At 44.8% G+C, this 17,770-nt stretch overlaps 1 protein-coding gene across 1 annotated transcript in view; it reads left to right on the top strand.

Annotated features, from left to right (window-relative positions):
• Nucleotides 1-17,770, top strand: part of ttc22 (tetratricopeptide repeat domain 22) — an 81,811-nt gene that overhangs the window by 55,860 nt on the left and 8,181 nt on the right. Inside the window, exons 6-8 of the mRNA XM_084307590.1 lie at nt 3,821-3,939; nt 5,842-6,003; nt 9,152-9,304. Of these exons, the coding sequence (XP_084163716.1) occupies nt 3,821-3,939; nt 5,842-6,003; nt 9,152-9,304 (434 nt within the window). The remainder of the gene's footprint in view (nt 1-3,820; nt 3,940-5,841; nt 6,004-9,151; nt 9,305-17,770) is intronic.

Below are 17,770 nucleotides of genomic sequence, written 5' to 3'. Positions count from 1 at the left end.
ATATAATAGATCAGAACAGAATAGAATATAAACGTTATCATTTACTGAAATAAAACTATAGAAAACAATAGAATACAGTACCATGTACTTATGGAAATGTCCCTGTGGTTGAACGGAAGGAAAAAGTCACCCAACATACTGTAGGTAACAAACAGCGCCAGGCTGCAAAACAGCGCTCCCTGTGGATGAACCAGAACATGGTTTATCAAAGTGCAGTGGGGGAGAACTGGTGGCTTGAACTGTAAACCAGGAGTGTAAAGTACTTGAGTAATTGTACTTCGTCACAATACTTAAGTACTGTTTTTGGGGATTTGTACTTTACTCTAGTATTATTAGGTTTGTATACTTGTACTTTTACTCAATTACATTTCAGAGAATAAAAACATACTTTTTACTCCTTACATTTAAAATGCAGACCTACAAAGTACAAAGTACAAATCTCACAGGTCCAACCATTTTAATTAGTATATTTGTTTCTCTGGCTGAACTAACATTAACGTTATTAATCCTGCGGCCGCTCTTTATTTAAAAACAGCCAATCAAATCCCCATCAATGGAAAATGAACCCGCCCATACCCATGCTGATTGGTCCTTGTGCAACACTAGAAAGCGGGGATCTTTGATTAAACACCTGCTATCAGAAGAATAGACAGTCAGAGTGACGAGCTACAGAAGACGGCCACAAACGATAGTACGAGTGATGAAGAGGACGAAACAGAAAATGTCTTTGCCCCGGAATAAGAAAAAGTTTTTACTTTTACTTTTTAGTACTTAAGTACATTTAAAAGTAGAAACGTTTTGAGTTAGTGATGCAAAAAATTTGCGATTTTAAAATCAAACGCTTTCAAGTATTAACATCACTAACATGTCACAAAAGCATGTAGAATGTATATTATCATCAATACGTTAGTTTAGCAATAGGTTAAAAGTTAAAAGTTAACTTCTCGATTTGCTGAAGTCTATTCCAAGACGGCGACCATTTTGGAAAATTTGAATCATGGGAATTATGGGGGTTCAAAGTTCAGAGTTGAATTATGAATATGTCAATAACTGTTATTATTCGCGATAAGCCACAAAAGGTAACGTTTTTGACAAATATTGAAACGCAGTTAGTTTCTCCTCCCTACTGTTAGCATGTAGGAACAATTAGATCTGAAATTAGTTTCAAAACGGTTGCACTGTGGGGAAAATAAAAAAGTACAGTACATTACAGTAGATATCATTATCTGTTCTTATGCACGCCTGGTGATACTAAATCCAAATTGAACTCGGGCATTTCAAAGATAATATATGTATATAAATGTGCGAATTAGCTATAATAAGGTAATGTATAAGCATCTATTCTATATTCTATAATAATATTTCAAATTGCATTGGGTCGGATGGGAGAATTCAGTACTGTATCTACAGAACCTTCGGTTTTATCATCTTCCCTTTATTAATTTCCTTCGATATTTTGTACACATGATCTCAAGAGGGTACTGAACGAGGTCAGTGGCAGTTTTTTAAGTTTGGTGATTATTATCATGGTGTTATTCACTGTCAAAGATGCAAAGAAAAATCATAATTCATATTCTCCTTTGTTTCATCACAATTTAAGCAAGCCTAGTAAGAGACACAATATTTCTGACACTGTGAATACATTCCCTGAGGTCCATAGATGTACCTAGATACCAAGAATATGCAAATAGCCCTTGTAGAAATGGAGCAATATTCCATTTACCTAGGTATATATTTTATGCAGATTTTCACATTGTGTATAATTTCTGGGTACTTTTTACACCCCTGCTGTAAATAACATGGTTGCTCTCTCCCAGCTGGTGTTTAGGTTGGGTATACCTGAGGATGCCAACATGGTATTGGTTCACCTGCACCGACATAATTCCATAGTTCCATACACAACCTTTTTTTATTTGTACTATAAGTCAGACAAAGAATCTTAAGTTAACTCTTATTTTTTTTTATGTTCAGAGGAACAGTTATTTTTATTTAATTTGTATCTAAAGATGGTAAGCTAGAGTGATGTGTGCATTCATAGTTCAAAGACAGCAGAGATATATCACATTCACACTGCAGGGGATTTGTGTGGAATCACGACTGCAAACACACAAGCCGTCCAAAATATTTCAAAACGCACGCATATGGTTGTTCGTCCGAAGACGATCAAGAGTTTTACCAAACAAACATCACGTAGTTGATAAAACAAACATCACGTACAAACATCACGTAGTTGATCAAACAAACATCACGTAGTTGATAAAACAAACATCACGTATAGTTGATAAAACAAACATCACGTAGTTGATAAAACAAACATCACGTAGTTGATAAAACAAACATCACGTAGTTGATAAAACAAACATCACGTAGTTGATAAAACAAACATCACGTAGTTGATAAAACAAACATCACATAGTTGATAAAACAAACATCACGTAGTTGATAAAACAAACATCACATAGTTGATAAACAAACATCACGTAGTTGATAAAACAAACATCAGTAGTTGATCAAACAAACATAGTTGATAAAACAAACATCACATAGTTGATAAAACAAACATCACGTAGTTGATAAAACAAACATCACGTAGTTGATAAAACAAACATCAGTAGTTGATAAAACAAACATCACGTAGTTGATAAAACAAACATCACGTAGTTGATAAAACAAACATCACGTAGTTGATCAAACAAACATAGTTGATAAAACAAACATCACATAGTTGATAAAACAAACATCACGTAGTTGATCAAACAAACATCACGTAGTTGATAAAACAAACATCACGTAGTTGATCAAACAAACATCACGTAGTTGATAAAACAAACATCACGTAGTTGATCAAACAAACATCACATAGTTGATAAAACAAACATCACATAGTTGATCAAACAAACATCACATAGTTGATAAAACAAACATCACATAGTTGATAAAACAAACATCACGTAGTTGATCAAACAAACATCACGTAGTTGATAAAACAAACATCAGTAGTTGATAAAACAAACATAGTTGATAAAACAAACATCACTAGGTTGATCAAACAAACATCACGTAGTTGATCAAACAAACATCACGTAGTTGATCAAACAAACATCACGTAGTTGATAAAACAAACATCATGTAGTTGATAAAACAAACATAGTTGATAAAACAAACATCACGTAGTTGATCAAACAAACATCACGTAGTTGATCAAACAAACATCACGTAGTTGATCAAACAAACATCACGTAGTTGATAAAACAAACAGTTGATAAAACAAACGTAGTTGATAAAACAAACATCACTAGGTTGATCAAACAAACATCACGTCACGATGTGAGAGCTTCTCTCTCGTGGCTGCGGGCGCATCACAGCCGTGGCAATATTCATGATATTCCACTGGTTCTCGTGTATTATTGCTTAAACGTATATTCTATCTACACAAACTATGCTATGCTAACTGTATGAATATCTATAAACTATAGACTATAGGGTCGAGGTGTAGTCTGACGTCACCCATATGGATTTATCATTGGGGAAAATGGATTATCGGCTATTGTAACAATTCTGACTCATGAATATTGAAAAGCTTTCCATTTTTGCACAAAACGAGTTCCCTTCTATCACTAACATGATTGATTAAGCATTTTTGGTTGAAGATTTTGCGATTATTTTCATGTTGAGCTATAAATCCCTATACGGGTGGAACAACCAGTGACGTCAGACTACACCTCCCTATGAACTAAAAGGATAAAGCTGTGACAATGACCTAATACAGCCAGCAGAGGGCGGTGACAACATACCTCTGTGTCCTCTCCATTCCTCTCAGCTCTCGCCTGGTGTTACATCGGTATCCTGCTGGAGAAGAAAGACGAGTTCTCCACGGTGCCCATGGCCATACATGACTGTGGTTACTCGGGCTCCGACCCCCTGTCCTGCTACGGGACAGTAAGTTAACCATCACAGGATGTGCCTAGTGGTAAAGAGGCCAGCCGGTAACCAAAAGGTCGCTGGTGTGATCCCCGGCCCAGACAGGAGGATGTAGTCCAGCTGTGTGGGGGACTGTGTGTAACTAGGAGGGATATGAGGACTGTGTGTAACTAGGAGGGATATGAGGACTGTGTGTAACTAGGAGGGATATGAGGACTGTGTGTAACTAGGAGGGATATGAGGACTGTGTGTAACTAGGAGGGATATGAGGACTGTGTGTAACTAGGAGGGATATGAGGACTGTGTGTAACTAGGAGGGATATGAGGACTGTGTGTAACTAGGAGGGATATGAGGACTGTGTGTAACTAGGAGGGATATGAGGACTGTATGTAACTAGGAGGGATATGAGGACTGTGTGTCACTAGGAGGGATATGAGGACTGTGTGTAACTAGGAGAGATATGAGGACTGTGTGTCACTAGGAGGGATATGAGGACTGTGTGTAACTAGGAGGGATATGAGGACTGTGTGTAACTAGGAGGGATATGAGGACTGTGTAACTAGGAGGGATATGAGGACTGTGTGTAACTAGGAGGGATATGAGGACTGTGTGTAACTAGGAGGGATATGAGGACTGTGTGTAACTAGGAGGGATATGAGGACTGTGTGTAACTAGGAGGGATATGAGGACTGTGTGTAACTAGGAGGGATATGAGGACTGTGTGTAACTAGGAGGGATATGAGGACTGTGTGTAACTAGGAGGGATATGAGGACTGTGTGTAACTAGGAGGGATATGAGGACTGTGTGTAACTAGGAGGAATATGAGGACTGTGTGTAACTAGGAGGGATATGAGGACTGTGTAACTATGAGGGATATGAGGACTGTGTGTAACTAGGAGGGATATGAGGACTGTGTGTAACTAGGAGGGATATGAGGACTGTGTGTAACTAGGAGAGATATGAGGACTGTGTGTAACTAGGAGGGATATGAGGACTGTGTGTAACTAGGAGGGATATGAGGACTGTGTAACTAGGAGGGATATGAGGACTGTGTGTAACTAGGAGGAATATGAGGACTGTGTAACTAGGAGGGATATGAGGACTGTGTGTAACTAGGAGGGATATGAGGACTGTGTGTAACTAGGAGGGATATGAGGACTGTGTGTAACTAGGAGGGATATGAGGACTGTGTGTAACTAGGAGGGATATGAGGACTGTGTGTAACTAGGAGGGATATGAGGACTGTGTGTCACTAGGAGGGATATGAAGACTGTGTGTAACTAGGAGGGATATGAGGACTGTGTAACTAGGAGGGATATGAAGACTGTGTGTCACTAGGAGGGATATGAGGACTGTGTGTAACTAGGAGGGATATGAGGACTGTGTAACTAGGAGGGATATGAGGACTGTGTGCAACTAGGAGGGATATGAGGACTGTGTAACTAGGAGGGATATGAGGACTGTGTCTGTGTAACTAGGAGGGCTAGGCGAAAAGACAATTTTAAATTGCCTTGTGTACAGACGGATGAATTAAAGCCAAGGTGCTATAGATAACATTTCTATGTAGTGTAATCATAAAAAAAGAATACATCCACAGAGCTTTTAGAAAGGTGCACGGAATAAAGGTATTGCTTTTCCTCTTCCCAAAATATTGATTCATATTTTTCATTAAAACAAATCCAAAATGGGTCCAAAATGAATGTTGTTGTTTACGTGTTGCAGGCATGTATTGTAATCCCCTCCCTACTTCCCAGTCCCCCCACGGGGGATGCACCTGAATGGATTAATGACATGCTGGTGCTCTAGTGCGACATCTAGTGGCTGAATGGTATCTATAGCACCTTTAAGGAGGGACCTTTACAATGGCTAGTTGCTACCACTGTATATATATAACGTCTGCTCTCCACTGTTTCTGCAGGCGATAAAGCTGGCCAGTGATAACGCCTGTATCCTGAACCAGCTGGCCAAGGTGTTCTACCTGCTGGGGAAGCACGAGATGGCCACTGGGATCTGCAACATGGCCCTCAGCGTGCTGCCAGACCCAGAGCTCAACTGGCAGGCATACTGCACCCGGGCCAAGGTACTGTTCTACTGCACCCTAGGGCTGAGCCCAAACGTTTGAATGTTCGAACCTTTGTTCGTTACGTTGGCATTATAATTCTAAATCAACATTCGAATTTTTTTATTTTTATTAAAAAATTAAATAAAAAAATTAAGGTTTATTCATTCTGGTTTTTATTCTTCACAGTTGCAGATAAAGATTAGGCTACACTAATGTTATAGTATTAAAAGAAACTGATGAGTTATATTCATTAAATAAATTTGATTTAATTGATTTAGTTGGCTGGGGCTTCTCCCTGGGCTGCGGCTGGAAAGTTGATTTAATAAAAAAAAAAAAATCATTTAATCAGATGAATCACTTTATTCAAATTGAGGATTTAGTTTGGGGATATTTAATAAAAAATAAAAATAAAATAAAATAATTAAAAGAAAAAGTGAAAACAAAATTTAATAATTTTTTTTTAATTAAAAACAAAGGTTCGAACACTGATGAAGTTCGAATCCCAAAAACAGGCTTCGGGGCCAAGGTACTGTTCTACTGCAGCCCGGGCCGAGGTAGGTACTGTTACTACCAGACAGGGCCGTCCCTAGGCCTCCGGAGGCCCTTGGTGAAAAGTTATTTGGAGGCCCTTCCGTAAAATCCGATCTCGGCACCAGACGGGTTCAGACGCTTCAACATTTTGTCATTCGGTTGAAATTATGTTTGACATGATGACCAACATTTGGAGGGGCCCTCTGATTGGTCGGTTGAAATTATGTTTGACGTTTTTAAGAGGCTCTCTTTTTAAACTAAGTTTGACATAATGATTGATGTTTTGAGGGCCTCTCTGATTGGCTTACTGACCTCTCTTACAACCAATTAAATAGCCTAGACTAGAGGGACTTGATTAAATAATGGCACTCAGCTTGTGACTGCAACTTGTTCCTGTTTGCGGACGACTCAGCCCTGCTGGTCTCTGACAAGAACAAGTTACAGGTTGAAAAAACCCTCAGCTCAGAACTAGGCAAAATCTGCATATGGCTCGCTGATAACAAACTATCATTACACATGGGCAAAACAGAGTCCATTCTCTTCGGTTCAAATAACAAACTCAGCAAGACCGACGGCATCTCAGTTACAGTGGGTGACAATATTGTCACAAGGAAAGAAGATATTACCTACCTGGGTTCCATCCTAGAGGCAAATCTTTCCTGTGACAAAATGGCATCCAATGTAATAAAAAAAGTCAACCAACAAACTCGATTCTTGTACCGGATCTCCTCACTGGTAAACAAGAATACCCTGAAGACTCTAGCAGGAGCACTCATTCAAGGGTACTACGACTATGCTTGCACCTCATGGTACCAAAGCACCTCAAAGGCGCTAAAAACAAAATTACAAACATCTCAAAACAAACTGGTCAGACTACTGCTTGACCTTACTCCTAGAACCCACCTCACCCCTGCCCACTTTGACAACCTAGGATGGCTTAGAGTAGACGACAGAGTACAGCAACTTGCAATGGGCCTGGTCTACAAGATACACTACACGACCAAGGTACCCATGTACATGTCAAAATACTTCCCAAAGGTCAGTGAATACCACGATCACAACACCAGAGGGAGCTCCACAAATCATGTTAAACCCAGATTCGGCTCAAACAAGGGACTAAACACGTTTCGCAATTATGCCACATCAATGTGGAACGCCCTACCCAAAGCTGTAAAGGAATGTGAATCACTACCCACTTTCAAAAACACTCTCAAAAAACACCTAAGGGAGACTGAAACCCGAAACTGGCCCCTGTAAATGTCCGAACACAACCCCCTCCAATGTACAGTAAATTACCAAGTATGGTCTTGTCAATAATCCAATGTACAGTGTTGTTTGTACAGTTGTACAGTGTCCCCCACCCACCCCTCCTACCCAACCCCCCCCCCCCTACCCAACCCCCCCCCCCACTCCTAACGAACCCCCCCCCCCCCCCCCCCCCACACTCCTAACCAACCCCCCCCCCCCCCCCCACCCACCCAACCACCTCCAATGTACAGTCCCCCCCACCCCCACCTACCCAATCCAATGTACAGTTTCCACGCCTAATGTATATACTCTTTTCTTTCTGGACTCTTTTTGTATCACAAACAGTACTGTAATTGCAAATCTGGTATGTCATAAATGTATAGATGGAGCAGTACTGTCTATCTGTATGTCATGTATGTCATATATGTTACGATGAATTGAAAATGGGGGACCCTGATGTAAACAAGACGAAAGTCTTTCTCTGGTCTGCATCCCCTTAACAATTGTATGTATTGAGCTGTACTGTACTGTACCCATTCTGCAATCTGTTAATAAAGTTTTCATTCATTCATTCATTCACTCATAATTTGGTTGATTTCTTATTTTTTCAATCTTTCAAAGACAGCATTCTGATTGGTTGGGGGCCCTCTGGAAGGTGAGGCTTTGATCTTCCTTGTGGGCAGCACGGCCCCGTTACCAGAAACTACAATATAGTATTGTGTTGTACACAATACACCTCACGCACAGTCACCCGCTCTGGTACACAATACACCTCACGCACAGTCACCCGCTCTGGTACACAATACACCTCACGCACAGTCACCCGCTCTGGTACACAATACACCTCACGCACAGTCACCCGCTCTGGTACACAATACACCTCACGCACAGTCACCCGCTCTGGTACACAATACACCTCACGCACAGTCACCCGCTCTGCTAAAATAGTCAGCCATGCCTCTCACCCAGCACACCACTTATTCCAGCGCATGCCCTCAGGTCGCTACAGGTCCATTCTAACCAGACACACACGCTTCACAAACAGCTTTTTCCCCACAGCAGTCCGAACACTAAACACCCTGGCCCACCCCGCTTTGCAGACGGGCAAACATCCGTCACTGACTGACACTGTTACCGTGACTGTCCTGTATGTATTTATGTATATATGTATTTATTGTGGGGATTGGGAGGTGGGAGGGGGGCGTTTGATGTCTGATGTTTCATGTTGATGTAACCAGTGCTTAACAAACTGTACCGCAAACAATTACCACCAACCATCGTTGTGTGGCATTAAAGTATCTTGTATCTTGTACACAGAATTACATACAACATTTAGATTTCAGTGGTTTAAAATTAATTCATGTATTTGTGAATTTGTCCCATTTAGATCCAGGTGACGGCCTATGTCCGGGACCTGGAGAGAGCCAAGCAGGGCCTGGGGGGGGTCCCAGACAGACACCACCTCACCGAGGCCAGACTGGACCTGGACAAGGTCCTGGCTGTGCGCCCCTGTCTGCGCACGCACCTGGAGATGGCCCAGGTGAGAGGCTTCACCTGAAGTCAAATTGAAGTCAAAATTTTTATTTTGAAAACCTCAGACGTTATAAAAGTTCCTGTTTTGTATATAAATGCCTGCACAGATTAGCCCCTCCCCCTCTCAAGGAGTTTATCCACGAGAAAAGGAACACTGGATTAGCCACTAGAGGCTTCACCGGAGGTTCTGGGGACTGGAACATGGTTGAGTGAACACAGAAGTGATCGCAGGGCGGCCTTCTCTGGGTCGGTGCGTTGATCCACTGGTAGGTTTGGTCTTAGCTGACCATAGCCCCCCGAATACAGACCATCTAGTCCTGCAAGTCCACAACCAGTCAGGAAGGAACTCAGAGGAATGGAAGACAGGAAGATACCGGGGGGGGGCGACAGTGGCTCAGGAGGTAGAGCAGTCGTCTGGTAATCCGGCGGTTCCCGGTTCGATTCCCGCTCCTCCCGGGCAGCGTGTCGAAGTGTCCTTGAGCAAGACACTTAACCCCTTAACTGCTCTCGATGAGCAGGTCGTTGCCTCCGCCGTGTGAATGTCTGAGTGAATGTGAGGCACAGATTGTAAAGCGCTCTGGATAAAAGCTCTATATTTAAATGCTCCATTTACTCTGAGTGAGATGTGGCACAGATTGTAAAGCGCTCTGGATTAAAGCCTATATTTAAATGCTCCATTTACCGTTTATATAATGGTGATGAGGAGAAGAGTGCTGAGGAACAAACGACTGAAGAACCAGATGAGGCCATGAGGAGGCTGATGAGATGGAGAAGAGTGCTGAGGAACAAACGACTGAAGAACCAGATGAGACCATGAGGAGAAGAGTGCTGAGGAACAAACGACTGAAGAACCAGATGAGGCCATGAGGAGAAGAGTGCTGAGGAACAAACGACTGAAGAACCAGACGAGGCCATGAGGAGAAGAGTGCTGAGGAACAAACGACTGAAGAACCAGACGAGGCCATGAGGAGAAGAGTGCTGAGGAACAAACGACTGAAGAACCAGACGAGGCCATGAGGAGAAGAGTGCTGAGGAACAAACGACTGAAGAACCAGACGAGGCCATGAGGAGAAGAGTGAAACTAACTGGCAGTTTATTAAGAGACTCGTTTGAAGTACAGGAGTGGTTGGAAGGAAGAATTTAAGAAATGATGATTACGATGAGTGGTCTGAACATTGTCCAGTGTGTGTCCTTGTCCAGTGTGTGTCCTTGTCCAGTGTGTGTCCTTGTCCAGTGTGTGTCCTTGTCGAGTGTGTGTCCTTGGTGAGTGTGTGTCCTTGGTGAGTGTGTGTCCTTGGCAACGTTCACACTGTGAGCTTTAGTGCTCAGTTCAGATTTTATTGCTCAAAAAATAAAAATAAATTGTTTAGCTGTTCACATAATTTTTTTAATGTGTCCAATATCAGATTCCAGTGTAAACCGGTCACGCTCCTGAACTGACCCAACATGAAGCACAAAATGAACAACAGCGATGATAGACGTAAAAGATAGAGGACACTGAAGTCACAGTTTTTATGGTTTAATTTACAAGTTGAATGCAGTGGAGGCCGGCTAATTAAAACAAATTAGACCTGCATCTGATTTAGGATCACATTATGAAAGTGGCCCAAATCAGAATTAAAAAGATCAGATTCCATGTGATTTGTGCTGCTCACACTGAAAAAACAGATCTGAGCTATATATAATATCAGATTATTTTGCCTGTAGTCTGAATGTTGATAAGATATTCCCCTTTTTATTTTTTTTTATATTATCTTTTTCCCCCTTCTTTTTCCGTTTTTCTCCCCTCCCAATGTTAGTCATTATGTCAATAGACCTGTCTCAAACCCTGCCCCTTTTCTTGATCCTCCAATCACAGCTGTCGCTTACCTCGGACTTTGTTTGTACGAGGAAGTCAGAGGTAAGCGACAGCTGTGATTGGAGGATCAAGAAAAGAGGGCAGGGTTTTGAGACAGGTCCATTCCCAATCGCCTTCCTGGTCGTTGCACACTCTACCCCCTACCGTCGGTCTGGGAGGGCGGAGACTATCACATGCTTCCTCCGACACATGTGTAGCCAATCAACCGCTTCTTTTTCACCTGGCAGCGTGGACTCTCACTGGGAGAGTGTAACGTGTGGAAGGTCACACTACCTCTCCCAGGACCCGACCTTGCTGGGCAGGCGCCCCGACCGAACTGTAGGAGTCGCTGTCCACAACGACCCAGACCCACCCACTGGCTTCCCTCCCACTGACTCTGCCAATTGAGCCAGTATGACGGCCGGCCAAGCCGGAAGCAACGCTGACAGCTGGATTCGATACCAGTGTCTCTTGCGTTGGTGACGAGCACCTTGTCCGCTGCGCCACCCAGCCGCCCTAAGATATTCCTTTATTGATCCCCTTGGGGAAATTCAGGAATCATAGCAGCGTGGGGGGGGGGGGGGGGGGGGGGGGTACAGGTAGCATAAGACATAGTACAGGTGACATAATTATAGTACAGTGGAGAAGTAAAAATTAAATAGTATAAAAAAGCAGTGTAAACAATATCAATATAATTAACTCTGGACATGTGCATGTGGGCAACAAGGTGCGAGATGAGGGTATTTATGCCCTCTGTTATTTGCCCTATAATAAATAGTTACAATATATAATCTAATAATCCAATAATCTAAATCTAATCTAATATATAATCTAAAAATGCTAAATGCTAAAATATGTGTGTTTTCTGTCAACACAGTTGGGCATTGGAATGAACAACGCTAGGAAAACCTCAGGTTCAGTGGCAAACGTTTCAAAGCAGCATTGAAAGGTGTTGTTTGTCGATGGATCGGTTTGGGACGTTGAGAGATTCAAAGTCTCGGCAGGAGTTTGTGACGGGAGGCGTCTGCCGCGCTACAATAATGAGAGCAGAGCTCGTCGAGTGTTGCTGAGTTAATGAGAGCAGAGCTCGTGGAGGGTTGCTGAGTTAATGAGAGCAGAGCTCGTCGAGTGTTGCTGAGTTAATGAGAGCAGAGCTCGTGGAGTGTTGCTGAGTTAATGAGAGCAGAGCTCGTGGAGTGTTGCTGAGTTAATGAGAGCAGAGCTCGTCGAGTGTTGCTGAGTTAATGAGAGCAGAGCTTGTGGAGTGTTGCTGAGTTAATGAGAGCAGAGCTCGTGGAGTGTTGCTGAGTTAATGAGAGCAGAGCTCGTCGAGTGTTGCTGAGTTAATGAGAGCAGAGCTCGTCGAGTGTTGCTGAGTTAATGAGAGCAGAGCTCGTCGAGTGTTGCTGAGTTAATGAGAGCAGAGCTCGTGGAGTGTTGCTGAGTTAATGAGAGCAGAGCTCGTGGAGTGTTGCTGAGTTAATGAGAGCAGAGCTCGTGGAGTGTTGCTGAGTTAATGAGAGCAGAGCTCGTGGAGTGTTGCTGAGTTAATGAGAGCAGAGCTCGTGGAGTGTTGCTGAGTTAATGAGAGCAGAGCTCGTGGAGTGTTGCTGAGTTAATGAGAGCAGAGCTCGTGGAGTGTTGCTGAGTTAATGAGAGCAGAGCTCGTGGAGTGTTGCTGAGTTAATGAGAGCAGAGCTTGTGGAGTGTTGCTGAGTTAATGAGAGCAGAGCTCGTGGAGTGTTGCTGAGTTAATGAGAGCAGAGCTCGTGGAGTGTTGCTGAGTTAATGAGAGCAGAGCTCGTGGAGTGTTGCTGAGTTAATGAGAGCAGAGCTCGTGGAGTGTTGCTGAGTTAATGAGAGCAGAGCTCGTGGAGTGTTGCTGAGTTAATGAGAGCAGAGCTTGTGGAGTGTTGCTGAGTTAATGAGAGCAGAGCTCGTCGAGTGTTGCTGAGTTAATGAGAGCAGAGCTCGTGGAGTGTTGCTGAGTTAATGAGAGCAGAGCTCGTCGAGTGTTGCTGAGTTAATGAGAGCAGAGCTCGTGGAGTGTTGCTGAGTTAATGAGAGCAGAGCTCGTCGAGTGTTGCTGAGTTCTGAAAGGGATGAATCACTGAACTGAGGAGAGGGAATTCAGAGAAAATTTGGACACATCAATCAATCAAATTGATTTGTATAGCACATTTAGACATGACACTTGTCAACCAAAGTGCTTCACAGTAAGTCGCATAAAGAAAGTGCTCCTAAAGTATAAAATAAACAGAAAATATAAACAACCAACGGACAGATAAAGAAACAGAACAACACGTCAAAACAAACAAGGCCAGAGTCAGAGTGAGTCAGGAAGGCCAGGGAGTAGAGGTGGGTTTTGAGTTTAGATTCAGAGGACTCGATGGAGGGGGCAGATCTGATGGACATGGGGATGCTGTTCCAGAGGTCAGGGGCTGCGACAGCAAAAGCACACCCCCCCCCCCAGACTTGAAATTGGACCTACGGGTAGTTAGGAGACCTTTATCAGCCGATCTGAGGGCCCTGACGTTGGTATAGGGGGTGAGGAGGTCTGCTAGGTAAACAGGGGCTTTACCATGTAGGGCTTTATAGACTAATAAGGAGAACCTTGAAATCTATCCTGTAGCGCACCGGGAGCCAGTGAAGGGAGGCAAGAACAGGGTGTGTTTACATTTACATTATTACATTTAGCTGAACGCTTTTATCCAAAGCGCTTTACATTGAGTCATTTAGCTGAACGCTTTTATCCAAAGCGCTTTACATTTAGTACTTTAGCTGAACGCTTTTATCCAAAGTGACTTACAAGTTCTGTACAAGACAACAAGTCAGCAGGAAGGGTACGGCTTTGGCAGCTAAGGGTAAGTGGTACTGTTCATCTAGCAGTGTCGGACTTGAGTGCTACAGAGTGCATAGTATAGTATAGACATAGAAGGCATAATACTATAAGGTAGTGGTATAGTAGTATAGACATAGAAGGCATATAACTATAAGGTAGTGGTATAGTAGTATAGACATAGAAGGCATATAACTATAAGGTAGTGGTATAGTAGTATAGACATAGAAGGCATAATACTATAAGGTAGTGGTATAGTAGTATAGAGATTAGCATAGTAGGTAGTAGTATCCATAGATATATATCACTAGATGACTCAACCGCGCTGCTGGCCAACGGAGACCGACGTTGCCACATGGCGGCCATCTTGCGTGGGTGGAGCACGCCCACTCATAACATGCCTGTCTATGGTGCATCATGTACTATTGAAATAACCATAGCTTGCCCAATTTCAACCGTTTGGTTTGTTAAAAAACGTCTGATGTAGTTATCATACTGCATACTTATAATGGACTTTGATATACAAAAAAATGCTTCCAAGCAAGAATCATAGCCACGTTAATAACATTTGTAATAAACCAAACCGCTTGTAAATCCGTCAAGATTTCAGCGAGTTAAGCGTATTTTTGTTTGTGCAGATCATCAGATTTGTTTGTGCAGAACAGTACTGTATTTATAAATCTGGCATGTCATAAATGTATAGATGTAGCAGTACTGTCTATCTGTATGTCATATATGTCCTGATGAATTGAAAATGGGGGACCCTGATGTAAACAAGACGAAAGTCTTTCTCTGGTCTGCATCCCCTTAATAATTGTATGTATTGAGCCGTACTGTATTGTACCCATTCTGCAATCTGTTAATACAATTTTCAATCAATCAATCAATCAATCATCACATTAAAGCAGTAGTCCACTCAAGCAAGATGGCCGCCGGTGAACTACGTGGGAGACTCCGCTCTGAGCCATCTAGACGTATATATCTATGGTAGTATCGGCACAGTAATGACTTAGTAGCAAAGGGCATAATAGTAAAAGACAGTACAAGGGTTAGTCGTTTTCAATTTATTAATTGTTTTAATTTCATATATTGATTGAAGAAGTCTTTTTAGTCTACGGTGTAATTAGGGAGTATTTTGTGTTAGAAGTGCCTTGTCAGCCGGTGGATGGCAGCAGCTAGCTGTGCCCCGTCTGCCAGACGTCAGGTTAGAGCTTCGTTTACCAGCAGCTAGCTGTGCCCCGTCTGCCAGACGTTAGGTTAGAGCCTCGTTTACCAGCAGCTAGCTGTGCCCCGTCTGCCAGACGTTAGGTTAGAGCCTCGTTTACCAGCAGCTAGCTGTGCCCCGTCTGCCAGACGTTAGGTTAGAGCCTCGTTTACCAGCAGCTAGCTGTGCCCCGTCTGCCAGACGTTAGGTTAGAGCCCCGTTTACCAGCAGCTAGCTGTGCCCCGTCTGCCAGACGTCAGGTTAGAGCCTCGTTTACCAGCAGCTAGCTGTGCCCCGTCTGCCAGACGTTAGGTTAGAGCCTCGTTTACCAGCAGCTAGCTGTGCCCCGTCTGCCAGACGTCAGGTTAGAGCCTCGTTTACCAGCAGCTAGCTGTGCCCCGTCTGCCAGACGTTAGGTTAGAGCCTCGTTTACCAGCAGCTAGCTGTGCCCCGTCTGCCAGACGTCAGGTTAGAGCCTCGTTTACCAGCAGCTAGCTGTGCCTCGTCTGCCAGACGTCAGGTTAGAGCCTCGTTTACCAGCAGCTAGCTGTGCCCCGTCTGCCAGACGTCAGGTTAGAGCCTCGTTTACCAGCAGCTAGCTGTGCCCCGTCTGCCAGACGTCAGGTTAGAGCCTCGTTTACCAGCAGCTAGCTGTGCCCCGTCTGCCAGACGTCAGGTTAGAGCCTCGTTTACCAGCAGCTAGCTGTGCCCCGTCTGCCAGACGTTAGGTTAGAGCCTCGTTTACCAGCAGCTAGCTGTGCCCCGTCTGCCAGACGTTAGGTTAGAGCCTCGTTTACCAGCAGCTAGCTGTGCCCCGTCTGCCAGACGTTAGGTTAGAGCCTCGTTTACCAGCAGCTAGCTGTGCCTCGTCTGCCAGACGTCAGGTTAGAGCCTCGTTTAACAGCAGCTAGCTGTGCCCCGTCTGCCAGACGTCAGGTTAGAGCCTCGTTTACCAGCAGCTAGCTGTGCCCCGTCTGCCAGACGTTAGGTTAGAGCCTCGTTTACCAGCAGCTAGCTGTGCCCCGTCTGCCAGACGTTAGGTTAGAGCCTCGTTTACCAGCAGCTAGCTGTGCCTCGTCTGCCAGACGTTAGGTTAGAGCCTCGTTTACCAGCAGCTAGCTGTGCCCCGTCTGCCAGACGTCAGGTTAGAGCCTCGTTTACCAGCAGCTAGCTGTGCCCCGTCTGCCAGACGTCAGGTTAGAGCCTCGTTTACCAGCAGCTAGCTGTGCCCCGTCTGCCAGACGTTAGGTTAGAGCCTCGTTTACCAGCAGCTAGCTGTGCCCCGTCTGCCAGACGTCAGGTTAGAGCCTCGTTTACCAGCAGCTAGCTGTGCCCCGTCTGCCAGACGTCAGGTTAGAGCCTCGTTTACCAGCAGCTAGCTGTGCCTCGTCTGCCAAACGTTAGGTTAGAGCCTCGTTTACCAGCAGCTAGCTGTGCCCCGTCTGCCAGACGTCAGGTTAGAGCCTCGTTTACCAGCAGCTAGCTGTGCCTCGTCTGCCAGACGTCAGGTTAGAGCCTCGTTTACCAGCAGCTAGCTGTGCCTCGTCTGCCAGACGTTAGGTTAGAGCCTCGTTTACCAGCAGCTAGCTGTGCCCCGTCTGCCAGACGTTAGGTTAGAGCCTCGTTTACCAGCAGCTAGCTGTGCCTCGTCTGCCAGACGTTAGGTTAGAGCCTCGTTTACCAGCAGCTAGCTGTGCCCTGTCTGCCAGACGTTAGGTTAGAGCCTCGTTTACCAGCAGCTAGCTGTGCCCCGTCTGCCAGACGTTAGGTTAGAGCCTCGTTTACCAGCAGCTAGCTGTGCCCCGTCTGCCAGACGTCAGGTTAGAGCCTCGTTTACCAGCAGCTAGCTGTGCCCCGTCTGCCAGACGTTAGGTTAGAGCCTCGTTTACCAGCAGCTAGCTGTGCCTCGTCTGCCAGACGTCAGGTTAGAGCCTCGTTTACCAGCAGCTAGCTGTGCCCCGTCTGCCAGACGTCAGGTTAGAGCCTCGTTTACCAGCAGCTAGCTGTGCCCCGTCTGCCAGACGTCAGGTTAGAGCCTCGTTTACCAGCAGCTAGCTGTGCCCCGTCTGCCAGACGTCAGGTTAGAGCCTCGTTTACCAGCAGCTAGCTGTGCCCCGTCTGCCAGACGTTAGGTTAGAGCCTCGTTTACCAGCAGCTAGCTGTGCCCCGTCTGCCAGACGTTAGGTTAGAGCCTCGTTTACCAGCAGCTAGCTGTGCCCCGTCTGCCAGACGTTAGGTTAGAGCCTCGTTTACCAGCAGCTAGCTGTGCCTCGTCTGCCAGACGTCAGGTTAGAGCCTCGTTTACCAGCAGCTAGCTGTGCCCCGTCTGCCAGACGTCAGGTTAGAGCCTCGTTTACCAGCAGCTAGCTGTGCCCCGTCTGCCAGACGTTAGGTTAGAGCCTCGTTTACCAGCAGCTAGCTGTGCCCCGTCTGCCAGACGTTAGGTTAGAGCCTCGTTTACCAGCAGCTAGCTGTGCCTCGTCTGCCAGACGTTAGGTTAGAGCCTCGTTTACCAGCAGCTAGCTGTGCCCCGTCTGCCAGACGTCAGGTTAGAGCCTCGTTTACCAGCAGCTAGCTGTGCCCCGTCTGCCAG

The sequence above is a fragment of the Notolepis coatsorum genome, assembly GCF_963971535.1.
Source record: "Notolepis coatsorum genome assembly, chromosome: 2".
NCBI classification, from domain to species: domain Eukaryota; kingdom Metazoa; phylum Chordata; class Actinopteri; order Aulopiformes; family Paralepididae; genus Notolepis; species Notolepis coatsorum.
Note: the sequence above shows the minus strand (reverse complement) of the source record. Positions and strands in the feature narration are given on the sequence as shown.